The sequence below is a fragment of the Semicossyphus pulcher genome, unplaced genomic scaffold, assembly GCF_022749685.1.
Source record: "Semicossyphus pulcher isolate SPU_LCO1_2020_fin unplaced genomic scaffold, fSemPul1.0.p SCAF_5, whole genome shotgun sequence".
Taxonomy (NCBI): domain Eukaryota; kingdom Metazoa; phylum Chordata; class Actinopteri; order Labriformes; family Labridae; genus Semicossyphus; species Semicossyphus pulcher.
The window spans coordinates 33,222,034-33,249,546 of NW_027211726.1; the positions used below are offsets into that span (position 1 = coordinate 33,222,034).

At 45.4% G+C, this 27,513-nt stretch overlaps 1 protein-coding gene across 1 annotated transcript; it reads left to right on the plus strand.

Annotated features, from left to right (window-relative positions):
* Positions 1-709: 709 nt before the first annotated feature.
* Positions 710-26,979, plus strand: LOC138609486 (immunoglobulin superfamily DCC subclass member 3). The gene is made up of 14 exons (XM_069682118.1): positions 710-758; positions 10,699-11,004; positions 13,735-13,879; positions 13,971-14,101; positions 14,211-14,348; positions 14,442-14,600; positions 20,913-21,078; positions 21,798-22,048; positions 22,342-22,506; positions 23,362-23,550; positions 25,211-25,324; positions 26,283-26,409; positions 26,547-26,664; positions 26,908-26,979. The coding sequence occupies exons 1-14, from the start codon at positions 710-712 to the stop codon at positions 26,977-26,979; spliced, it is 2,130 nt and encodes a 709-aa protein (XP_069538219.1).
* The last annotated feature ends 534 nt before the right edge of the window (positions 26,980-27,513 follow it).

Here is a 27,513-nt window from a genome sequence, read left to right on the forward strand (position 1 = left end):
GAGTAAAGCGAAAGCAAAAGAAAAAGTGTCCCTGTCTTAGATCGCCCGGGCTGTCCTGTATGTCCCAGAGAGTTTCAGAGTTATGTAAAAGAAGAGAATCCACCTCGAGACGTGTTCGAAGACTACCTGAAAGCATCGTGCATGTTATTAAATCAAATCTGCTGATCGTCTTCAGCCTGGCTGGGAGGAGAGTGTCCGGCTCAGGCCACAGCTGGCCCATCAGGCCGGGGTTGAGGGTTGAAGGGGGGCGGGGCAGAGCGTCCGGCCAGCAGCTTTCTGTTTAAATGAATATCAATCATGCCTCTGAGGCCGAGCCGCCACCCCTCCGTCACCCCGGGGCTGCGATTGGTCCAGAGGAGACCAACCTGCAGCGGCCGGTGAAAGCTGCTTCATCAGTGTCCATTCACTGACAACAATGAGGCTGAATGTGTAATGAGCCCCGTCCAGGCCGAGGTGTCCTCCTCTCATCATTCTCTGAGAAGCTTTGGACGTGACCAGCAGCCTTCTGTGGTTCAACGCTGGACCAGGGAGGAAGGAAATAACAATGCTTTAATAAAAACAACAGAAAATTTAGCTTTATCACCAAAGAAGAAGCAAAGCCGGAGGAGACAGAGGAAGAAGGCGTTTTTCCATTTGGATTAATTTTTTTTTGAGGGTTTGAAGGTTTAAGAAGCTTTGACGAGGAGGAGACTGAAGAGAAGACACCAACATGAAACCAAGAATCCTGCTCACCTGCCTGGCAGCCTTCTACTGTTTGAGTAAGTATACCTTTAAATCTACTGTAGTTTATTTCAGGTGTTTGAGAGTGCAGGATGAGAACTGGGGGAAGTTTGCAAAGTCCAGAGAGCAGAGGATGCTCCTGCAGCTCCTGCAGCTCCTGCAGCTCTGCTCCTGCATTGACCTTGACTTTAAGAGCTATACAAAGTTACATTTTTTGCACCATCCAGTTTAAACTCTGAAATCCTTCATCATCATCATATAGCCTCCTTGTTTAAATCCGAATGTTTCCCTTGGAGCCTGTCAGTAAGTGCAGGGAGATCTATGCCCCCCCAGTGTTGGTTCACCACGTTACGGCTCTTTTTAGGGACTGAAGTGTTGCAGAAACGGGCTTCTGCTCTGTCCTAGTTTACTAATCCAGGTATTACCTACAAGGATCGAATGATTACTGGAAGCTCTTGTCAATATCTACATGCAGCTGGATTGATTTCCACTGATGGCCTCACAAATATGCACAATATGCAAACTCAAAGAGCGGAAAATATCGGATAAAAGCAACTGAGCACAAGAACGTGCGTCTGATAGACTTTGTGTACAATGTTTTATATCGAAAATGTTGAAGAATTTCTTTATGCAGATTGACCGGCCATTGTGTCACTGTCTTCCCAGCAGACAGTGAAACATGAGTCTACTGAAGGGATGTTTGTTTTGGGAACAGAGAGTCTGCTCCGAATAACTAACAACAACAATAAACACAACTGATCAGATTTCATTATTAATCTTGAATTCACTGTTTAAGGATGACTCAGGAGGTCTGGGTGCTTTCTGCACTGCACTGACTTCAAGTTACATTTTTAGGACCAAAACTCAGTTTGACTGAACCAAAGAGATCTCAGCTCAGGATCCATCGGGTCATCGTCACAGCTGTTCCCAATCAAGAATAGAAATATAAACAGAGAAATTAGAAGGAAGAAGAAAATGCTTAAAACATTGATGCATTTTTCTGCTGAATATAACAACAAAGCAATTATTTCATAAGAACTATAACTTCAACATCTGCTGAAGAAGGCAGCAGAAAGCTCCACGAAAGCTAGCAGAGGTGGACCTTTAGCTGACAGCTGTTAATATCTAACTTGTTCGAAGTGTTTGAATCAGGAAACATCGTTTGGTTTATTTTCTGGTGGGACCCTAAATCACTTTTTCTTTCCCCTAAACTCGTCCCGGTCCTCGGTGCTCATTTATTCATGTTTTCATCTCTCTGAACACGTTTTAAAGAGAATGTGAGAAAACTTTAAACCCTGCAGGTCGAGTTATTTAACTTTCCTGTTTTCTGATCATCACAGAACCCTTCAGAATAAAACACAAAGTTTCAGATGGAACAGAAATAAATGTTTGCATCTTTGCATGAGGGGGGGGGCAGTGCAGACGGTGTGGGAGGCTCCATCTTTAGCTCAGACCATACACAGGGGTGAGAGTCAGTGACCTCTGACCTCCAGGAGGGGGGATGGCTCTGGGTCGTCCTGGTCAGCGCAGCAGTCTGTGGGGGGGGGGGCAGAGACACAATAGACCCCCCCACATCCTCAGCCTTGGCTGACCTGACCCTCACACCCTCATCTCCATAACACTGCCCCCGGTCTGCGCTCAGATTGAGACCTTATTAAAGATATGTGTGTGCGAGGTAATCCCCCCTGCAGCTGCCCATGACCGTGTCCTCACAGCCCCCCCCCGTCACGGCTCCTCACCCGCTCCCACCGCAGAAACTCCCCTCGGCTTAATCCACGGCGGCACACAAAGGGCCTGCGGTGCTCCAGGTTTCCTGCAGCGTGATAAAAAAGAGGCTAACATCTCAATCTGCGCAGAGTTTAGGCTAACGCTAACCGGATTTAAACCGTGTAAAGGTGCGATTACGAGGCTGGAGGCCTTCATCCAACACTGACCTGACGTTTACAGGCCTGTGCTGCTCTCTGAACCTCAACGCAAAGACAGTCGGACTTCTCTCCCTGTTGGATGATGATGATGATGTTATGAAATCCTCAGGGTAGAACCCCAAATCCCTTCCTATTGTAGAGGCAGGGCCCAGGGGGAGAACAAAACTGTATCATGTTGTATCATATCGTATATGTCCAGTGCCAGTGAGCTATTGGCAGTAGAAGCATGACTGTGCTTCTTCCTGTGACTCACATTTAGTGCAAACAGGATGCTAAATATGAATTCAAAGCTTCTCATCAGCGTCAGCAAAGGATCATTCCTGACGAGGTGTCCAATACCAGGTATTAATGGACGACATTGAGCCCAGTATTTCCTGATAGGGGACATCTCGCCAGGTATTATCCCGCTTATACCATGTGATCACTTTGTAAAGAAAAACATAAGACCATTACACCTGAGGGTTTGACTTTTACCTGGAACAATCACGACCATCCCCTAAAGTTCTTTGCAATGTTTACATTGTTCACTTCTACAGTAAAAAGACCAGGTAAGATTAGCTTGGCATTGCCAGTGCATGTATGTAGAAGTACTTAGAAGGTATCCATTGTGAACAAATGAACACCCGTCAGCCAATCAGAATCAAGTATTCACCCAGACCATGGTATAGTTATGACCAAGACCACCACCTTTCAACCTGGTGAAGGTATTATAAAAGCTGGACCAACAGGACACCAGTCCTTCACCAGCCAGAAGCTTTAGTGTCTCATACACGAGGTAGGGTCTCTTCAGGGTCTGTTTTCGGCTACCCTGAAGCCTCGCTTTAATGTACCTTTGGCATCTGTCTCTAGGTACCTCCAGCGTCTGTTTTCATGTACCTGTGGCATCCGTCTCCAGGTACCTCCAGCGTCTGTTTTCATGTACCTTTGGCATCTGTCTCCAGGTACTTCCAGCGTCTGTTTTCATGTACCTTTGGCATCCGTCTCCAGGTACTTCCCGCGTCTGTTTTCATGTACCTTTGGCATCCGTCTCCAGGTACTTCCAGCGTCTGTTTTCATGTACCTTTGGCATCCGTCTCCAGGTACCTCCAGCGTCTGTTTTCATGTACCTTTGGCATCCGTCTCCAGGTACTTCCAGCGTCTGTTTTCATGTACCTTTGGCATCCGTCTCCAGGTACCTCCAGCGTCTGTTTTCATGTACCTTTGGCATCTGTCTCCAGGTACCTCCAGCGTCTGTTTTAAGGCCTCTTCAGGGTTTGTTTCGAGTTGCTTCTAGAGCCTGTCTCCACATCCCTTTCAGGTCTGTTTAAAGGTCGTCCCTGAAACAGCTCCACCTTCCTTCGATTTATTCTGGCAGTTTTTTCTTATTTAAACTGTTGACTGCTTCGGTCCAGTGCGCTTTAAAGCAAAGACATGGGAGCCTGTAACTGTCATACTCCTCTACTGCTGCTGTTGTCTCATTAGGTTTCAGTCCAGTAGTGCTGTCACTGATCCTGCAGTAGCAGCTCTCATGCACGGTGACGAGTCTCTCACCTGTCAGATCTGCAGCTCCACCTGGCGGCTCACGTCTCCGCCCTCCGTGTGTTTTGTGAGGTCTGAGTTTCCTGTCAGGCTTTTTGTTGTTAACGAGGTTTCTTTAATCAGAGCTGCTGCAGCCTCTCTGACAGCTCTCTGATTAAAGCTGCAGGACAAACAAAGACGCCTCCTCTCCATCACATTACAGATTATTGCTTATTGATCCACCTGGCCGGCTGGTGGGGCCCTTTTTTAAATCAGCACTGACCATTAGAAACACACCGCCACATGCAGATGGGACACCCTGGACGCCTGGGCCCCTGGGGCCAATATCAGTTTGTGCATGAGTGAGCATGTTGTCGATAGGTCAGGACAGAAAGACCAAACCTGATCCTGTAATTTCATCTAACCTAAAATCAGACTCGCGCTCTTTTCTTAGGTCCATTCTCAGGACCATAAACTTTGTGCTGCTTCAGACTGAAAGCTGAAAGAGCTGGCAGGTTCAAAGTCATGTTTCTGCTCTGATCAGAGAGTTCCTGATTTTAATCAAACCTTGGTCTTAATTTAACATCTGTCATCTTACCAAGAGGTCACAAACAGGTTCATATTTCCTAAAGCCTACCACCAAAAGAAGCATTGTCTTAGCATCATTAGCAAAACTCAGGTATTGCATAACCACAAGCATCCAATTCTTCCATGTTGGAAGATCAATGCTGACCACAGTGACACTTTAGTTGGTACGAACCATCACCTGGGCCTGCTACAGTCACAGGGAGAAGCCTGAACACTCGGCACGTTCAGACATTGAACCTGGCAGATGACTCTTAAAAACTGACCATCACTTAGCTTAAACAAAGACCTCTGCAGACCCCCCCCACACACACACACACGCAACAGCATGTGTGTGTAACACAGACGCCTCTGAGCACGGACAGTTTTACTCCCATTAGGAGACAAAGGAGGAAGCCCCGGGGCCATGGGTGTCATGGCTGCCCGGCCGTTCACATTCTCCACTGCACCGTCACTGTTTGAGCTGCTCGTGCTCATGATCATGTATAAAGAGGGGAAAACTAGAAAGAAGTTATTCTGCACATTTTGCTTCTTTTAACAGGATTTTATTTTCAAATGAAACATTTGCACGAACAGTGTGTTTGCAGAAATGTGCACTGACTGCAAACATTTAAATCTGCAACATAATCTTTAAACTTTAAGGCTTCCGACTTCTTCTCAACCCAAACCTGAAACCTTCCAAGGATTTATCAGAAATATTCTCATTCTCCTGCAAATCCAAGCCGCCCTCCAGCTTTCCTTTCTCACGGAGCTGTGTGAGGCAGAGGGAGGATCAGGGAAAATAAATTGATGAAAGGATTTGTATATGGTGATCAGACCCCCTTCTCTTTCTTTTTTATGGGGGTGGGCAGAAATCTGTGAAGTTCAGGGCCAGCAGACAATAGCATGGAGGGCTGGGAGAGGAGCTCCGGCTGGACACGAGCAACCCCCACACACATCCATCCTCCTTACCCCTGACTCTCTCATGACCCCTGAGGGGCTCGGGGTGATAGTGGGGGGTTGCTGGACAACCCACCCCCTCCAAAAAATCTCATTACGGTCCGATCCCTATATTGAAAACGGTCCAATCTCGAATGCTATGCACTTAATCAAACCACACGCAGGTTCAGCTAGCATGGAGAGCATCTCACTCCTCCATCATGCTTTTAAACGTTGAACATCCTTTAGTCTCAGCACACTTTTATTATCCTTCATTCCTCTGTATACGGAGAGGCTCGCTGGATTCAAGGAGTCAGCTGAAACAAGGCGAGGGATTGATCCCGCTTCGATGTCAGTATGTCCAAACACAATTAAAATCTCTCTGCAACAGTTTCAGCACAAAGATCAAAATAATTGTTTTTATTAACCTTTATATAAGACAGCAGCATAATAACAAGACTCCAGATATAAAACACAACATATCGAACAACAATTACAAAGAATAAAGAACAAATGACAAAATAAGATGTAAAAAAGAACATTTGTCCGTATTCAAATCTTCGTCACATGCAGCGACGTCACTTTAAAACGGTTACGAGTTACGAGTTCCCGAAGACTCAAATCAATAAGAGGTCGCTCTTTTTGGCCCAAAAGGAAAAGCAGCAGCTCCAGCATTAAACACCCAATTACAGCTTCACCAGTTGTTTGAGGCTTTGACGAGAGAGAATCATCAGTTGCTCCTCCTCCTGAATACTTATAACGGGGTTAAGACTCTCAGAGGCCTTACGATGCGGATAGTCTGAAGGTTCGGTAGATTAGATTTGGCATTTTAAAACATTATGAGGGTTTTTTTGTCATAATTTGAAACCTTTAAATTTAGAAAGGGTACATTGTACCGAATTCAAAGCACGTTGTAGCTAACAAAAGCCTGGGAAGCTTTAGATGCAGAGAAGTATATCACAGTATCATCTGCATAAAGGCGGAGATGTGCATTTGGAGCTGTAAGTTGCTGGGCTCCTTCTTTAACTGTAAACTCAGAACAAACATTAAAATTATTTTGCCTTTGGGTACATTATCTTTCATTGCTTTCTATTCTATTAGGTAATGTTGCCTGAGGTCGCATTACAGGACGTTAGCTTACGTTAGCTTACGTTAGCTTACGTTAAGGTTATGATTTACTGGTGATGGTTGAGACATAAAGTTTGAACCTCTGAGATTATCTAAAAAAGGAAATACATAAACATCTGGCCGCGTGTTCTCCATCTCCAGCTATGGAGACATTTTCATGTTGATCATCAAATAAAAACAAGGCAGGAAGTTCAGTCTGTGTTCGTGAACCAATCCCCTCTTCTTATGACATAACCTGGTTTATGTACACCTGACTTACCATAACGGCTCCTCTGCCTCCCTCCGTCACACCCAGGCTCTCAGGCCTCACAGGTTGCCACACCATGTGTTCAATAACCGTGGCCACAGAACGCTACGCAAGTCCCCCCTTGGGAGCCCTGAATGTCATTACCAGGCCTGAAGGAGGGGAGGCTCTGGGGAGGGGGTTGCGGGGCTCTATCAGGCTGTCCAGACGCAGCTGACCAGTGGACCCACAATCCTCTCTGCTGGCTGCATCTGCTGGGTGGAGATCTCTCATTAGACGGAGGGCAGATGCTCATTCTCGATGTGACACATCAGTGCAGCCAATGACAGAGATCATTAAAGGGGGGCAGGTCTGCTCTATGCTCAGGCTGTGGGTTAGAAGGAACAATCTATAATCTGATTGGCTCTTATAAAACCTCAAAGCCATTTCATCAACTACACCATGTCAACAAGGAAACAAGGAGGCATCAGCCTGCTCATAAGCAGAGGAATATCTGCAGAACACTTGATGTCCAAACAGCTGCCTTTGTGATGTTTGTATACGTGGAAACATGAAACCTCAGTCCACACGTTCCTCAGGTTTAACCGACAGAAAACATTTATGTTGGGAATCAGAAGAATCACTCGGCTGAGGACAGGTGTCTCGGTGTCAGAAGCATCCTGGTTTCTCCTTGTAGTCTGAGAACAGAACAGTCAATACATGCATACATGTATTGTGATTATGGTGAGGAAAAGTTACCAGACAATCAAGCTGTATACAGGAAAACGAGGCGGAGAGCGTTGGCCACATGCAGTCCTGGAGCCCACGGCTATAATTGGATGTTAAATTCGCTTTTTATTACTCCTTAAGATAATATCTGCAAATAAGTGAAGAAAACAACCTGGATGTAGTCGTCCCTCTTGGCTTCAACTCCATCCTTAAGTCTGAAGTTTGTCGGACTGTGATCAGCGAGCAGAGGACAGAAAAGGAAGTCTTGCTTTGATGTCTCATATCAGTTATGTGGATATAAGGAAGCCCCACAATATTGGCCTTCAGTCAGTGGGGCTAAATCGTTGTCCAGCTGGGTTCTGGGATTGTGTGTTGAATTGGACCACAGCTGCTTGGAGTCCGGAGCTCTCCATCTATGCACGTGGTTTTGGCTCTGCTGACCAGAGATGTATGCTTCTGAGATTTTTGCCTCCAATCCAAAACAATAGAGATGCTTACGTTTTTATCTGTGGTGCTCACAGCACTGAGAAGAATTCAACCTTATCAATACAAACCTCAATATAAGAACACTTTCATTGTCCCCTGTGCTGCACACTTATACCTGCCTCACACTCAAAAACAAGCATCATACAATCAGCACATACTAATCACGACCACAAACGACACATACTGCACATGTTTTAAAAAGAGTAAGTGAAGTGAACACCGTGAAGCTTCTGCACACCCCCTGAAGCTCACAAAGCATTTAACATTTTAACTGAGGCAGGCACCAATGAGTTTCAAATGGTTGAACTTTTCAGTGCAGTGATACTTAGTTAGCAGAGAGTCCATTTCACTGGACTGGAGGCCGAACTCTCACAGATATAAACTTGGATGTGTTGCAAACATCAGCTGGCCTTCGGATTAGAAATGAACTTGAGCAGAAACACAAAAAGACTTTAGACAATCCAAAGTCAAGTTCGCCTGCAGGCTGCTGTGTGTGGGAGGTGATGCTTGGTGGCTGGACCACAATGATGATGCAGGAGTTGAAGGAAAGGGCACTTTTGGCCGAACAGATGCCAGACTCGGCAGTGACACTGATAAGTCATTGTGCAGGTTCAAGTGCAGCTGCTATTGTTTCTGCTTCACAGCTGGGAAGGAAGGCGGCCATTGCTCGAGTTCAAGGTTCTTTCTTTGCATACGAGGACATTAGCACCAAAAAAGATGCAGAGACGGGGAGTGTCACAAAGGTCACGGAGGATAGGGGACAAGGGCGCGAGGAGAGCTCTGGTGGCATGGGAAAGTCACCTCGGAGATGCATCTGAAAGGACGGGAAGGGACGGGAGGGGTGGAGGGGATGCATAAGAAGGGGCAGATGGTGCCCTTGGGTGCAGGGATTTTTTACAGAGGTTGCTGTGTGATGGGTGCAAATAAGCATAGTCACAACACCATTGTCACAATTGGCCCCTGCTTGAATGGAGGCGCTCCTAATTTGACCCCTGCAACCCTTGGCAGTGTTCTTGTGTATTGTTGTTGCCCTCTCTGGCTGGATGGCTCGCTGGCATTCAGCCTCCATTGTGGCTCGTCTTCAGTAAAAGCGTTATGGGCTGCAAAACCAAATCACCATCCATCAAACAAGATGCTTTTTGGTGTTGAGAGAGGTTTTTTGTGAAATTCTGGTCGGGTTTCCTGAGGCTGCGTGTCCGACAGCGAAGCCTCCCCCTGGGCTATTGTCTCTGAGCCGCAGGATGTGGGATGAGAAAAGGCTGATATTCTATGATCCGCCAAATATTTACTATGTATTTATACAAAACACCCCTGCAGTGCAAGGCTGCTTTCCCACATACAAATGATACCATGTTTATGCAAGAACTTCTTATGATTATATATATATACATGTATATACATGTATATATATATATATAGATACACGTATCTATATATGAAAGGGCCAACAGTTTTGTGAACATTCAGTATTTTTAAACTTGGGCCCAATTTCTAGACATTTTTGGGTCTTAAGGAACAAAACGTTATTATTATTTTATTATATTTAAGTTTTAAATGTCTCAGTAGATGTGTTCATCCTGCAGCAGTGAAACAGGCTGTAATGGCTGCAACAGATGGGTCAAAGGTCGTCCACTAAAAGTTCTTGTTGTTTCCACTGACAGGCTCAGATTGTTCTTCTAAGTGTGTGACAACATGACAGAAAGGATCCCTACAGAGATAGACCTTTTTGTTACAGAGGAAGATGATTGTTTTAACCACACACAGACGTTACATCGCTCTCTGCACACACACCAGACTCCATTCAGAAAAACAGCGATTTTGCCAAATAGATTATCAGTTGCTGGTATACTGCCGCCTCAATCAGTCAGTCTGTTTGTGTTATTGTGTGTCAGACAAATATTAAATTGGATCTTTGAGAACCACCAAAGTCACACAGTAACATGAACAAACCAACAGATCGAGGCAGAGGTAGAGCAGCATCTCCTGTGTCCCGCAAAATGACTGTTTTTGTCAATGGAGTCTGGTGGCTTTGAAGAGAGCGATGTACCAGCTGATTTATATGTTAGAAAAGGTTCTTACTCTTTTTAAACACGAAGGTCTGTCTTCGTTGGGATCCATTCAGAATTTTCAAACTGGTTTATTCGCACAGTTTTGACCGCTCGGTTTGTTGTTGTGTTGTGTTGCATTAGATCGTGTGTCTTTGTTCCTTCGGTCTCCTTCAGTTTCTTTTACATCTTTCTGACAGTTGTGTGTCTGATGTTATATTTGTACCTGTTCAGCGTGCAGGCGAAATGCACTTTAAATAAACTGAAGTTGTGAAGTAAGCTGAGGCTAGCATGAAGCATCCCAACACTTTCCACATGTTCAGGTTGGTTTAGTGGGATAACATAAACCTGATTACATGCCCGTATTAGAATATAATAATGCAGCAAACAGTCGTGCATCTTTTCCTTTGGTAACCCGTGTTTCTCTTCCTCCTCTCTGCAGGTTGCTGCTTGGCCTCAGAGCTGTCCTTCCTGGTGGAGCCCAGCGATGTGATCGCCGTGAGGGATCGTCCGCTCATGCTGGACTGTCTGGTTCAGGGCGATGAGCCCATCATGGTCACGTGGCGTAAAAACGGTGTGCCTTTACCCACCAGCCCGCGGGTTCGGGTGCTGGCGAACGGCACGCTGTTCATCCAGAGCTTCCAGAAACGCAGAGACGGGAGCGACGCGGATATGGGCGAGTACGACTGTGCTGCCCAAAACCGCTACGGCATGCTGGTCAGCCGCAAGGCCAAAGTGCTCCTGGCATGTAAGTGTTTGTAGCAACACAGCACATGACTGGTACAATATGACATGCAATGACGCAGGCTTTAGAACCGTTCAAATATGCTCACAGAAACACCTGTTATAAAATGATTATCTCATCACTTCTTATTCTGAACTTTTGGGGGATTCTCATGTTTAATGTTCCAGTGAAAATATTACTAAAGTAACTACACTGTCCTCTGACGTGCTTTTGGTCCTGATTCAAGCCAACTAATTAATAAACAACAGCACTAAAGTTCATAATGAGCATTTGCAGTGTTTTCATCTCATTAAAGAACAGTGCCTGTGGAGAAAAGGTCTCAGAGAGGTGTCAGTGCAGAGGCAGCGGCGTGCATGTTCAGTGTCGTTTTACCTTAAAGGGATATTCCAGTAGGTTTTTTTTTACCCCAGGCTTTATCTTTATACATATTTTTGGGTCTGAATGACAGAGGTACACAAAGTGTTGGATATACTCCAGTAAGTATTTGATAACATTACAGAAATGATGTTTAAAGAGAGCCTTTTCTCTCTCTTCGAAGCCACCGGACTCCATTTACAGAACAACGCAGAACAAGCAACAACTACAGCCTCGATTTATTAGTTTGTTTGTGTTTGTCTGACTTCTGTGTTTTAAAAGGCAAGTTCAGGTCCAACGCAATATTTATGTAACACACAATATTGCAAACAAAGAAACATATTGTGGCAGCAGTTGACCAGCAACTCCTGTTTGTAAGGTAGAAATTAAAGGTAAAATCCCTGTTTTTCTGAATGGAGTCTGGTGTGTGTGCAGAGAGCGATGTAACGTCTGTCTGTGGTTAAAACAATCATCTTCCTCTGTAACAAAAAGGTCTATCTCTGTAGGGATCCTTTCTGTCATGTTGTCACACACTTAGAATAACAATCTGAGCCTGTCAGTGGAAACAACAAGAACTTTTAGTGGACGACCTTTGACCCATCAAGGATAATGTTGCAGCCATTACAGCCTGTTTCACTGCTGCAGGATGAACACATCTACTGGAGTGATTCTAAACTTAAAAATAATAAAATAATAAAATAATAATGACCTTCTTTAAAGACATTCATGCACGCTGTCCGGTCCTGCACTTTGACCCACTCAGAGACAACAAACTTTTCCTCAGGCGTTTTAATGTCCATAACAGGCTCATAAACCTGCACAGGGAGCAGAGGACGTCCCACAGGTCGTCTCCTCCTCTCTGTCAAAACATCCCATAGTCTCCGTTATAAATGACGCTTCACACAGGGAACACCTCGGCATCGAACTCAGCAACCAGAGCCCCCCTCAGACCCTTTGATCCTCTGTGAGCCCCTCACCAAACATGGCTGCTTCTCATTATGAAAGAGCCATAAATTAGACTGCATGCACATTACTGTACACCGCTGCACACACACACACACACACACACACCTGCACTGCTTAAGTGTACAACCTTCCTTTCACCCCCACCCCTCCACTCAAACAAATAACACCAGGGGTTTATGGGTAATCCAGGAGAATTATGGCGATCTGGAGGTGGTCTTACTTCAGTGCAATGAGTTGCCATGGCTATGCTCTCTCATTTGCAGACCCTTCTGTGCTGTACACCCCTATTGATTATTGCTACCAGGTTATAGGGAAGCCTGTGTTCAGGTCCTGGACATGCTAACGCTATTACGTGTTATTCCAAAGCTTTGGGAACATGGACACGGCTGAGCATGGTGAGCTAAAAACAACAACTCCAGTCTGCACAACGCTGGACTGATGAACAAAGTGTTTGGATTAAATAAACCAAATTAATAGTAATATCAGTTAATGATTCCTGCATGCTGCTTTTTTAATCCTGTGATTCACTGAGCCTCTCTGGGGAGAGACAGGAAAATATCGATGTGAGAATCTGCAGCACAGATTGCTGAATGTGCAGAAGCATTAGTGACATCGTCTCTGTTCCTCTCTGTTGTTGAAGTTCTTATCAGAGAATAAAAACAGCTTTGGGAGAACTTCAGACGGAATTATAGAAATGACAGACGGTGTAAAAACAAAAGGCTGGAGGAAAATCTCCGTCCATGTTTCTGCAAAGTTTGAAATATCAGAGAAGAGAAGAGAAGACGAATCATCTCCACCAAACGTTCTTACCCGAGAAATCAGAATCAACTTGATGGTAATAATTAAAGAGATTTAGTGTTGGACTCTGATACATTTCAGGGAACCAATAAAGTGCTGAAAGTACTGGAAAGATACAGAGCAAAGACTTAAAGTGTACAGTAGGACATACTCCAGAAACACTGAACCAAACATCCTCTATATCTAACTTACAGCAGCGTATTTTTATCTATTGAACATTAATTCAAACAGAAAGTCCAGTGAAACAAAAGCCCTTTTCACTCATGCACTCCTGATCATTTCCAGGACATTTCAAGTCTTCCCAGAGCATGTTTGAAAGTGGAGACTTGAGAAAGCACACCTTTATTCAGTTACCAAAGTGATGCAACAGAGCTCACAAAGTACAAGTGGAGCGCGTAAGAAACAGACACATTACAAAAGACACAAAATACAAACTGCAGTTCAGAGAAAGAAGCTGCACTCACTGACACGGGGTTTGATCAGAGCTCTGAGCTGCTCTGAAGATGATACAGCCTGTCTAATCTCTAACGCTGATGTGTGTGTGTGTGTGTGTGTGTGTGTGTGTGTGTCTGTGTGTGTGTGTGTGTGTGTCTGTGTGTGTGTTCGTCTCCTCAGCTCTTCCTAAGTTCCACACACACCCCGGCTCCATGTCTGTGGACGAGGGAGGCGTTGCTCGCTTCCAGTGTCAGATCAACGGAGTACCTGAAGCCAACATCACCTGGGAGAGAGACAGAGTGCCACTCAACACCTCCGACAACAGGTAACACACACACACTTAATGATTTTGTGCTTTTTAACAATTGAAAACATTACTGTCCCTCACCTGCACCCTTACTGCCCTCCCTGTACAGGTACACCCTCCTGCCGATGGGAGTCCTCCAGGTGACAGGTGTGAGGCAGGCGGACGCCGGAGTCTTCCGCTGTGTCGCCACCAACATCGCCAACACTCGCTTCAGCCACGAGGCGGTGCTCAACATCACAGGTGGGTGGAATCACCTGTCTTTGATAACACAAACACCTGCACGAGCAAACCGGTGGTTGATGGTCTCATCTCATCCGTGTTCACTCTGTGTCCTCCTTCGTCCCTGCAGGTGGAGCTCCCAGGATCTACAAGGAGCCGGTCATCCTGTCAGGACCTCAGAATCTGACCCTCACTGTCCACCAGACGGCCATCTTGGAGTGCATCGCCACAGGAAACCCTCGGCCTATCGTGTCCTGGAGCAGGCTAGGTACCAACGGCTGAGACTTTCTGTGATAGGAGGATTTATTGATAACATGCAGCATGATATAAGCTTCTCTCTCTGTGTGTCTCTTGTCAACAGACGGACGGTCCATCGGGGTGGAGGGGATCCAGGTTCTGGGGACGGGGAACCTGATGATCTCAGATGTGTCCCTGCAGCACTCTGGTGTTTACGTCTGCGCTGCTAACCGTCCTGGAACCAGGATGAGACGTACAGCGCTCGGACGACTCGTGGTACAAGGTGAGGCCTTGTGTTTTTGATATAAGTTACAGTGATCTCATCTTTGTTATCATCTGTACATCAGCTGAGCACAGGGTTACGATCTGTCTCATGAGCAGACGGCGCCGAAAGAACAATTCCCTTCTCAGAGATCTGTCAGTTTCCTGTTTCTTCTTATTCCACACATGTAACTGTTAGCTTCTGCAGCTGTAAGCCAAACTACTCTACCTAGTTTGAAGCTCAGTTAACAGTTACAGGTCATTTGACAATGTCAGAATAAAATCCTGAGGTGTTGTGCGCTCCGTCATTTGTGTGTGGTGTTCATAAAACTCAGTCTGAGTCAAAAAGGGAGGAGCTAGGTCAGCTAACTTTCCTTACTGTTCAGCAGTAAGGCTAGCTGGCTAACGCTCGTTAGCGCTTGCTAACGTTATTAAAGTAACTTTAGTTTGTCGCGCACGATCCATAAAAGTGGCCTTATGGGGCAAACAACAGCCCACACCTGACCCAAAAACTCCTAAAAAAACTAAGAGATTTATGATTCACTGACACACAAAGACCAACGAAGGACACAAATATTAAAGGCAGCTGAAGGCAGAACCGCAGCAGCCCCCTCTCCAGAAGCTCCTGTCTTCAGATGATTTATGTTTCAGCTCTGTTCCTCTACCAGGTGCACCTCGCTAAGCAATCACCTGGGAAGAAACAGAAGGGACAAACATGGAACACATACGGCTGTGACATAGCTGAATCACAGATGTATGTTACTGCTGTTAGCATGACTTTAAGGTGGCTCGTCTGCAAGGAAATGGCAGAGCTAGGCTAGCAGTTAAGCCTTGTTCCCGGTCTTTGTGCTAAGCTGTAAGCTAGGCTAGCTTCTCGGCCGTGTCACTTTACTGGACACACGGAGGAGAGACTGAAGGAGAAGCGAGCATCATTCCTTTAATATAACACACATCAGCGCAGGGCACGCAGCAGTCAGGAGGTTAAGGTACAACACAAGAGCATGCATAACACTGACCGTCAGCCTCTGCAGCAGCTGTTGTTGCAGCCTTTGTTTAATTACTCCTGCACTACACCTCCATCAGAGGAGGAGGTGCTTCTGGAGGAGGTGAGGGGGAGAAAGGGGTCAATATCAAAGCTCCGCCCTTTCTTCTCACCTTTGCCCTTGGCTGTTTAGTGGGGGAGGAAGCTGGGAGTGTGTACGGTGACCGTGTGGGTGTGAGACCCCTCCTCCACCTCCATATGCACACTGCGTCCAGCTCCTCTCCACAATTAAGACACCCCCGTTCATGTGTGTGTGTGTGTGTGTGTGTGTGTGTGAGGAGGGGGGGTGTATGACCTGGACTCATCCATCATCACCCTGCAGACACACACGCACACACACACACACACACACACACTTATATTTCTCTCTATCATTGGCAGAGTTTTAATTGGCTGTCCTGAGGCCGGATCAATTAGCAGCTCACCTTCACAGTGTCGGGGGGCACACGGAGGAGGAGACAGAGTGCGACACTGCTTCCTTCGTTAATGAGCAGCTTCTGTAAATACTCAGTTTGAAGTTCGTTGTGCAGAAAGATGAAGAACTATGAGACAAACAAACACGAGTCCTCGCTGCTCACACACGTCCTGTAGCTGATCGTCCTGCAGACAGACGTCACTCTGTTACTCTGTTACTGTTCTGAAGAGTTACTGTCTTTAAACATGAACTTAGACAAGATGACTAAATATTCATAGACTCCAGTATCGCAGTGATGTCGTTTAAAACTGCTCAAAAACATCTGAATCCTTTTTTAACCAATAGTTCTAGAGAGAAGTTAGTTAACTTAGACGCTGGTTCAGTTGAAGCGAGTCATTCTGTTGTGTTTGACGGCGGTCAGATTGTTTATTAAAGACGTTAACAAAGCAACAGATAGCAGAGAAGTTGGACAGGCCGGCCCGCCCCGACAATCAGGAAGTGAACCTTTGTATATTTAGAATCAGGGACTGAAAAATAAAGCATGTGAAACCACACGCCGAGCTGCAGCTCATCACGCCTCACAAACATCTATATTCACATAACTCAGCTGCTGTCAGCTCCTGTTGTGTCCGACTCTCTGACCGGATCAATCAATACTCTCTCTCCTGTCACTCTCTCAGTGATTGGCAGAGCCTCTGGTGAAGTGGGGGGGCTGATCTCTAATATATTCATTAAGTTATTGATCAATTTGCTGTTTTGGGGTGTTGGAGAGAACAAAGAGGTTTGATCTGATAACAGGAGCTCACACAGCGCATGTAGAATCAGAAGAGATGAATCTTTGCAGATGTTATGAAAGCTTTAGTTAAGCCTCAGAAAATGTTCCAGTTTATCATCATCTGCAGCTACAGAATTCAACAAGGGACAAAAATCTGTGATTTTTCCAGATGAAATCAGAGTGTCGATCTATGTCGTAAATATTTCCACGTTTGGTGCACGAACACTGAAGGTGGATTTTCAGAATAAAGCTGCAGGTCTGTAGTAACAACACAGTAACTAGAGCGAGTTTTGTGACATGTGTTCCAGTGCAGCACATGCATGAAATAAAGGACAAACAGGATTGTTATGCTGTAAATATAACAAACTTCATGCAGCTATTTGTACATGATAGGAAGTGAGTTTAAGGCCCTCAGTAAGAATTCAATCATGCAAAAAATAATGCTTTTCAACGTGCGGAGAAAACGAGACGAGTAATAAACGCAGGAATGAAATTTGTGCAAAACATAAGAAACTAAACCGGAAACTCATTCTTTTACTTTCTTATTTCTGCATTCTATTTTCATATCTATTTATTCTTATTGTATTTGTTTGTCTAATTCTGCAGCACACAGCTCAGGGAGACGCTTTCGTTAATCTTACAAATCTTCTTCCAAGTCCCAAAGTTCTTTATGCACAGAGTTTATAACGCTCGTAGTAAATCAGACAGCGAGAGACGTTTTTGTTTGTTTTAAAGCACTTTATAAAGTGTTCAGAAACCTTGTGGAGATGCAGGTGATTCACGAGGAGTTGTTACAGCAGAAGGGAGGAAAAACAAATCCATCCTCTTACCTCGGTTTAATTTGATCGCAGGTAAATGTTGTGATTCAGGTCTTAGCTTCAGCACACAGAAAGACACTGAAAACAGAAGGTAGACTGTGACTCATGTAGGTGGAAGTGTGAAGTTACTGTGCAGACACCAAGGCAGAGATTCAGACTCAAACACAGTAGATAAGAGAAACACAGGATGTGACATGTTTGCTCTGCGTCCATCAGTCACGTCCTCCATAACAGCTGCAGAGGCTTCAGGTTCAAGTGTGCAGAGACAACACAGTGCATGTGTTTGTTATCAATGGGAAGTCAAGTTCAGAGAGTGTGTGTGTGTGTGTGTGTGTGTGTGTGTGTGTGTGTGTGTGTGTGTGAGCAGAGGTCTGAACTTTCACACAGTCTGTCTGAGTCCACGTTCACGTTCAGGACGGAGGCACAAAGAGGAGAGACAAAGAGAGGAGGACAGATAGGGTGCAAGGTGCAGGGGGGGGGTGAGGAGTGACCTTCACCCTCCGACCTCTGACCCCTGACCTCGACAGAAGGATTCAGGCTCTGTGGAAACGGTCGCAGTGAGGGGGGAGGAGGAGGGGGAGGAGTCAGGACGGACACACAGGGAGGTGGTAGGAGAAAGGGGGCGTGGTCTCAGGGTTAATTAGGGAGGGCTGGATGATGGATAGCATCCCCGCGGAGGGCTGAGGGCGACCTGGGTGTCACCACGCGGGGGGGGCACAAAGGATGGACGGCCATTTTTGGGGAAGGATTAATACGGTGACCCCTCCCTCCCTGGAGTGATCCTGGAGCTGCAGAGCTTTAAGCATTCACATCAAACCAGAAAAAAAGTCTCTCAGTATGAATACAAACAAAAAAGCAGCAGACCCGACACCGACCGGTACTGCATCGGCTGGAAGGCTTTCATAATAACTTTATTGATCAAGTGCATTTGGTACGTTTCTTTCTATTCAAACTTCTCATGTAGAGTCGATCGATCACTGCACACAGTTTCATAATATTAGCTTTTATGACTCTAACAGGAAGTCAGAAATATTTTCATAACGTGCGTAGTAACTATTTACATTTACATAAAAACGATTATATGTTTCTTTACTTGAGAATCTGTTCTATGTTACAGAAACGCTCCACGTTCATGTCAGCCGGACAGATGGAAACATTAGCTGCCACGAGCACCAAATGACTGATTCTTAATTAAATAAAGTAGCTCTTACTGTTGCTTACTGTGCAGAGCTAGATCTCTGGGTACAGGTACCAGGTTGCAGTTGTTAACAGAAATGATTAAGACTTTAAGGACCTTTAAAAAGAAGCATTACCAATAAAAATACTACTCGCAGTTTATTACAAAAACAGAATCATTACAAGAAACCAAACTGTTCCTTTCTCCTCGTGCTTTGTCACATTTCGCATGCAGGATTGTTGCATATTCCTCGTTAAGCGACTAAAATACAATGTTCAGTTTTATGAGGGGAATGAAACCGTCAGGCTCACATGTAAATCAGGGCAGATGTATCACATGTATGGATCCCCCTCACAAACAAAAGAGAGCAAACGTAATAAGACGAGGTGAAACTCAAGGTCAACAGAATCACTGATCGATACAGAGTATGGATCGGCTGATGAACGGTCAGCTGAGGACGCCTGACACTTTCTAACACGCTGAGGGGACGGCTGAACAGATGAAGGGGAGGACAGACATCAACCTCTGATGGATAATGACCACACACACACACACACACACACACACACACAAAGAAACAGAGAGAGAGAGAGAGAGAGAGCAAACCTGACAATGACAATGAACCAAACAGTGATTTTAATGGTGTATCTGAAGAATTTAAAGGGTAATTCTGTTTTCTCTAAAGTACTCTCATCAAAGGTCGTCCACTAAAAGTTATAAGTGTGTGACAACATGACAGAAAGGATCCCTACAGAGATAGACCTTTTTGTTACAGAGGAAGATGATTGTTTTAACCACACACAGACGTTACATCGCTCTCTGCAGACACACCAGACTCCATTCATAAAAACAGTGATTTTACCTCACAGGACACTGAAGTATCTAATCTACTGCTCAGTTACTTAGTTTGTGTTGATAAGTAACTTTTGTTTTCTAAAGGTAAATTCTGATGCAACACAATACTTGTGAATCATATATGAACACAAACAAACTAACCCATCGAGGCAGCTGTCGAAAAGCAACTCTGGTTTTCTGAGGGGTAAAATTAGCGCTTTTGTCAATGGAGTCTGGTGGACTTGAAGCGATGAAACCTGCCGGCTTAAGGTTGATTGATGTACAAACACACCTTTTCCTGTATCATATAATATTTCCTGTATAAAGTCTAAAAATGTATAGTACACACACACACACACACACACACAGGTTGGGTCAGTTTGTCTCTGATGACCTCAGATGTGGTTGGTTGACCAGCAGCGGCTGCAGTAATGAATGTGTCCTTATTGAAATGGTCATCTTGCCGACCCCCCCCCCCCCATCTCATAGGTGGATGGATAGATGGGGGGGGGGGGTGGGGGGGTCACAGCGGGTGTTTAGGTCAATAGATCAATGAGATGCTGAGCGTGGGCTGAAGTGTGAGGGGGGGGTTTAAGGCTTAAGGACCTCCACTGCTTATATCCCAGCATATACATGCATGTGTATTGTTCCTGTGATATTGAGCGGGGTGTCAGGGGGAGCAGTGAACCCTGCGTCTGTGGGGGGCGGGGGTCAGCAGGCTGCGTGTGTGTGTGTGTGTGTGTGTGTGTGTGTGTGTGCTCTTTGGTTTGGAAAGACGCCGCTGACGTATGAAGTTGAAGCACAGACAGATTTATTTGTTACTGAAACATTTTCTCTTTCTTGTGGTTAAATAGGGATTTTCAAAATAAGAGCTGTTTGTGTCTATTTGACTGTTTTTGTGGGTGTTTATTCTTCGTCAAGTGAAAAATACTCCAAGACAGCTTTGGCTTTAAGGGCTAGCAGCTTTTAAAAAGGTTTTTCAGCCCACAATAGGAAAATATATATTTTTAATCACTTGTGTGCCTGATTCTCAACCCTTTGAGTGCGTTACAATGACCTGCATGCTCCTTTCCTCTCTCTCTTCCATCTCTTCAGTTAGTAATGATTCAATAACAGAGTTACCAGCTGGGATGGGACCTGTTTTAACTACAACACTAAATAAAGTAATGATTGTTTCAGGCAGCCTTGTTACAACGTTAATTTACAGCTAATATAAACTGTAGTCTGCAGGATGTGACCTCCTCTCACCTCCCCTCTCTCTGCTCCTCCTCAGCTCCTCCTGAGTTCCTGCAGTGGCCGCAGTCTGTGTCCAAAACAGCAGGGGGCAGTGCTGTGTTCACCTGTGTGGCCCAGGGCGTCCCTGAGCCGCACCTCATCTGGCTGAAGAACGGGAAAGTGCTGATGCCCGGACACAACATCAAGCTGACCAACAACAACAGGTGAGCGGCGGATGGTGGCGGAAACTGAGGCCGAGGATCACGTCAGTCTCTCGGCTCTCAGCACTGCACTCACAGCGTGGACGGTCACTCAGACGGACGGTCCTTTAGTAGAGTAGCTCGTTCTGTGCATGTCGCTTTGGAGCGCTGCAGTTTACAGTTCTGCCACATGATGGCAGCGCTGCACAGAGAGAGCGAAGCTGAGGCTTGTGAGGATCTTTTTGTGGTCGAGTATAAAAGATAAACTATATATTTAATCATGAAATATAACATGTTTGTGTTTCTATACCAAAGCATCTTTAATCACGAATGTTCCACCATGAACCATACAGAACCACACAGAACCATACGGTACATAACGACACAGTACGATACAAAGCGGTGTCACGTGATAGATGTGCTATGGTACAGTATGAATGGTACAGTACGGCACCATTAGATACAGCACATAATGATATTGTATGGTTTGAGATCATTGAATGCAGTGTAATATGCTCTGTGTGAAAATGTTCAATACGATGTGATGTGAAATACGTTATCATCAGAGCCATCACACATGTGGAACAAAAGAACCATGCACATGTCAAGAGAGAGCTCAGGCCTTTGATGAAGAGTGTAAACATCAGGTTATTAGTGTATTTCAGTAATGACTCATTCAGCATCCGTCCTGTGCTGTGTGCTAGATGTGACTATCAGTAAGATGATGTTCTTTGTCCTCGCAGCACTCTGGCTCTGACCCGGATCAGCTCCGAGGACGAGGCCATCTACCAGTGCATCGCAGAGAACAGCGCCGGCACCAACCAGGCCAGCGCCCGCCTGGCCGTGGCCCAGGCGAAAGACCTGCCCGCGGCCCCCGAGGGCCTCACAGCCAGCCCCCTGTCCACCACCGCCCTGCAGATCACCTGGAGCGAGCCGCCCGCCGACGTCACCGAGAGCATCATCGGATACGTGCTGCACATCCGCAAGATAGGAGGTGAGTGTCCGCCCAACACAGACATAGGAGCTGACGTAGACGTACTATGTTCAATTATTATTGGGGCGGCTGTGGCTCAGTGGTAGAGTGGGTCATCTCTCGATCGGAAGGTTGGAGGTTCGAGGCATGTCGAAGTGTCCTTGGGCGAGACACTGAACCCCAGGTTGCTCCAGTGGCAGAGCGATCAGGTGTGAATGTGACATGTAGTGTAAAGCTTTGAGTGGTCACAAGACTAGAAAACAGATATTATCAGTCATTTATTATAAACAACAATATGTGTGTGTGTGTTTCAGAGCCGGACAGTCTGGAGCTGCAGGAAGCCATCAGTAAAGGAACCTTTCAGCATGATATCTCCAACCTGGAGCCAGCCATCACCTACTCGCTCTACCTGAAGGCCTACTCTCCTCTGGGAGCCAGCCAGCAGTCCCGCACTGTGGTGGCCACAACACTAGGGGGCGGTAAGAGCTCAAAACACGTGAAACATGAGCGGGCGTCACTGCTGCTCTTTCATTTCTCTTCTGCCTTTTTACCTTTTCTGTTTTATAACACAAACATCAGGGTCACATTTTAATTAAAGTTACAGTTTGAAGTATCAGTCCAGTGCTGTTAAAGGGCAGCACGTCTAAATACTTAATGTAATGGAACAAAACATTTATAATTACAGTGATTAAACATTTTATGTCTCAAAGTGTGAGTTAGGAAGCAGCTAAAGCACGGCCAGCTTCAGATGTGAACATAAAAACGAAACCATGTAAAAACAAACCGAGTGAATAAAGAACATTTAAAACGATTTGACCACTGGCTGCTACTGTTGATCAAAGACAACACCTGAACACATCCTTTTAAAATGTGCCATCATGATGACCTTTATGGCCTCTTGTCTTCTTCCAGGTTAGCTGAATGTTTTCTCTTCCTCTTCTTAGTTTCACTAAATTACAAAGATAAAAATGTTCATCACACAGAGCTGCAGCGTTTTTTTAGTTTGCTCGTTAAAATGAGCCGTTAAACAAATTCTCACGTTACTTTTATCATATATATTTTTTTACATATTTCTACAGCTATGAATGATCGTTGTCTTATGCATTAAATTTACTCAGCTGGAAAATTAACTTTTGGATGAAATGACACAAAGTTCCTTGAAACGCTTCTTCTGCTTGTTTTATAGTTTTTTCATGTCCTGTGTTTATTCTTCTCTGTGCTGAATCCACTTCCTGTCAGCTGCTGCAAACAAACTCCTCTCATCGTCTCCTCGGAGGACATGCTGTACTTCTTGTTTTGTCTGACCTCTCATCCTTCTCTCTCTCTCCGTTCAGTGCCGACCGCTCCCACCTTCTTCACCAAGGTGGTGAACTCGAGCGCCGTGCAGGTCCTCTGGGAGCTCCCCAGCAAGGCCGGCAAGGCCGAGGGCTTCAGGCTGTCCTACCGCAGGGTCCCCCACGCCGACTTCCAGGGGCCGATCCAGCTGCAAAGTCACATCAATGCCCACACCATCACTAAGCTGGGTGAGTCGTGTGTTAACGTGTGCCCTCGGGTGTGTCTCTCAGGCTGTGCTCAAACATTGCCTCCTGTGCTGTAGCTGTAAGTCCGTCTGCCACAGCAACATGATGCATGCATGAATGATAAAATCCGTAAACCTCTGTTCCCTGCAGCATTAATCAATACAACAGTAAAACACAGATCTGAAGGAAATAAATGAACTAAATCATAAATATTTCCACATCGAACCTTTAACATTTCACTCCTGGTCTTTTATTCTGAAAGGCAGCGTCTGTTTCCCCCCGTCTTTGTGTACATAGAGACCGCTGCTGGTTCAATACCTGTAACCATAACAACCCACTTATCCTGGTCACCATCGGATTATCTCTGCCTGTCCCTCAGGCAGTATTTATCCATACCTACAGGCAGGCAGGTCTGTAAAGGTGTTAGGTGATGATAAATTAAATGCAGATTCTTTAAAGATTCCACAGTTACTTCATTTTCTGAGAAAGCTGCAAAATATCATTTTAAATCGGTGTTTCATTGGAGCGCTGCTCCAGAAAGCTGTTTGGAAACTACAGACCTGTAAAATAGACTATGAACACTTTTTCTTATGACGCCACAACATGTGTTTTTCTTGTTACTAAACTATGACAGCTTATGAAAGTGCAAGTGTAGGTTAAAAACACGAGGGAGGGGGGCGAGAAACAAACTGGATATTCTTTGAGTTTAAAGTCACACTTCTACGAGGAAATAACTCAGGTAGTGAAATGTTTCCTGCAGCAGCAGAACACAGCTTGTGTTTGGCGTCCAGGCTCCGCCCTCATCGCTCTCACAGATTTATTTCACATGCAGAAGTTTGAGGAGCGATGAGATAATAACTTAAAGCCCCGAGCCGGAGCCTGCGGGTGGATGCTGGGTGGTGGTGGGGCTGAAAGTATGAGCGCAGTATGGTGCAGGGCAGCGGTGACAATGACTATGAATGCTTAAATAGACGCCACATTGGGAGCAAGTGTTTGTCAGGTGACTGTGGAGAATGACGCATGGCAGGTGTGAAAGCGTTTGTCCCTGCGCGTGTGAATAAAAGCTGAACCCAGGCAGGTTATTGAACGAGCCCACAATGAGTCCGTCTGTTATCGGCTCCTCCGCTGCTTAGAGCATCTTTAACAGCTGCTGTCACACTGTCGCCGCGTGAGGAGGATTCACGGAACACATATTGATCTGATCAATAATAATCATGTCTGATGCAGCAGTGTGGAGCATGACAATCAGCTGGTCAGTTTATCATCTAACAGCTCTGTTAGCCTACGTGCACATTAGTCACATCGGGCAGGCTAGGCTTTAAAGGAGAGGACCATCCTGTGTCACTTATTGATTGAGTTAGATAAACAGCATGAAACATATCCAGCAGCAGGAAACAGATATTTGGTTTCATAGCAGTGAGTCCAGAAAGAAGATACGTGCAGGAACGAGACAAAGGTATTATGTGGCATAAGAAAAGACAGTTAGGTTTTATGGTTGTGTCACTTTATGAGCTGTGAAATTACACTGAATAAATTAAAGGTGGTTCTATAATTGTTTTCCTTCTGATATTCAGGGCGTGCACTTACCAAGAGAGCAGTATACAGAGAGTAGGTTTGGTGGTTTTGTTGATCCTTTTTGACCTCCTGACTGCCTCTGTTTCAGACGCCGGTGCTGTGTATGAAGTCAAACTGGTGGCCTACAATGGAAACGGGGAGAGCGACTGCTCCAAGAGACTGGTGTCACTGGCAGAGGAAGGTGGGAGCGACCCGGCTGCTGGTGAGTTTGAGCACAAGATATGTCCTGGAACAGCTTTCAGCAGATGTGTTCATCCTGCAGCAGTGAAACAGGCTGTAACGGCTGCAACATAATCCTTGATGGGTCAAAGGTCGTCCACTAAAAGTTCTTGTTGTTTCCACTGACAGGCTCAGATTGTTATTCTAAGTGTGTGACAACATGACAGAAAGGATCCCTACAGAGATAGACCTTTTTGTTACAGAGGAAGATGATTGTTTTAATCACACACAGACGTTACATCGCTCTCTGCACACACACCAGACTCCATTCAGAAAAACAGGGATTTAAGCTTGCTGGAATCTTCCAGGAAGAGTTTGTTTCTTTGCGTGTTTTTTCTGGTTTACACAAATGTTGTGTTAGATCTGAACAAACTCTTCAACACACCAAAGTCACACAGTCACACTACTGAACAAGGCAGAGGTAGATCAGCAACTTCAGTGTTCTGTGAGCTAAAATTACTGTTTTCGTCAATGGAGTCTGGTGTGTTTGAAGAAAGATCTTCCTCTGTCACAAAAAGGTCTGTCTCTGTAGGGACTCTTTCTGCCATGTTGTCAGACACTTAGAATAACAATCTGGTGCATTTTCCCCAAAGGATTACTCTGCAGTCATTACAGCTTTGTTGCAGCTGCCAGGTGAAATAATCTTCAGGACTAATTCCCAAAAGCTTTGAACCTTTTAGTCATTTACTCAAAACATTAAACACAAAGGCTCAGGTTTAAAAACGCCTGCATTCCCCTTTAAATTAAAGAACTGAAAGCCTTTGTGGGAATACATAACCTCTAAAGATATCCATTATTCTATTATTGTGGCTGCTAAAAATAAAGCTCGGTCAGGTAATGGCAGCAGACAGACCTCCACACAAGGACCAACAGACTGCACCTGTCTCTGAGATGAATGGCCTGGAGTGTGTGACCTTGTGTGTGTTGTTGCTGTGTTTCAGGAGGGAACAGTCTGTGTCAGTGCAGGGACGGAGAGGCCTCTCTGGGCAGCATCGTCATCGGCATCCATATCGGCACCGCCTGCATCATCTTCTGTGTGCTCTTCCTCATGTTCGGATACCGACGCAGGTAAGAGACACAACACTGAATCTTTCATGTTAAAGTACATACGAATGAATTATCCAGCATGTTTATGATGTAGAAGCATGGCCTGGTATACTGTTCTTTGGAGTCTGTGTGTGCTCATAGCTGGAACCTGTTTACAGTCTGTTTTGCAGTAAAGGGACTCAGGACAACTGGACTGTACCGAGGGAGAACACGGGACACAACGGCGTCCCTAAAGACGTAGCCAACCGGCCCAGGATGGAGTCAGTGCCTCAGGTAGTCACTCAGAATCAGTGCAACTTTATTTAAACGCTTCATTTATGAAGTTTTATTACATGTTCAAGTATAATCACTGCAGTATATATACAATACATTAAAATACAATACACAGCACATAGAAGAAAGCAGCACATACAGAAGCACATCACAAACAACGGCACAGCCAATCGGAGCAAACCTCAGAGGCACTACTGTTTGTGCATGTCTTACATTATACATTAAATCTGCTTCCTTGTTTCTCAGGTGTGTGCGTCGCAGTGCCAGGTCGTCATCGAGCAGCACACGTCAGGTTTGCCTGGCACGGTCACTGGCTAACACTGGTCAATATCCCTGCCCCCCCCCCCAGTACTCTCCTAACCACATAGACCCCTCTCGCCCCCCATCAATGAACACCTTCTGCGTCCTTCGATGGGGGTCAGCCATAGTTTCTGTCTCCCCAAAACCTGCTGCTAACAACATAAATGTAGCCTCCAAAAAACTAAACCAGAATGCTTTAAAAGCCCAGGAGACATCCTGGTCGTTTGCCTCCCCATCCCCGCCCTCCATGTCTACCTCAAACCAAAGCTTAATGCCTTTATTGCCTGTGCACATGTCCGTGCAGAAAAAGGCTTCAGCCACCAGATCAGGTCCTGTCACATTCTCTTCCTGTCACTTCCAGTTGGAGACTGTTCCATAACCAAAATATTTTATTCCTCAGATCTCCTCTGGTGAGTTGACATGAAGATGTGCACAGGGGCCTTAAAAACCAAAATGAAGCCAAATATTGTCGCCTGACTGGGACGATCCAGTCAGTCTGCAGTGACCGAACTCTTTGCCTTCAGTTCCTCTGCAATAAGAAAGGGAAGAAAC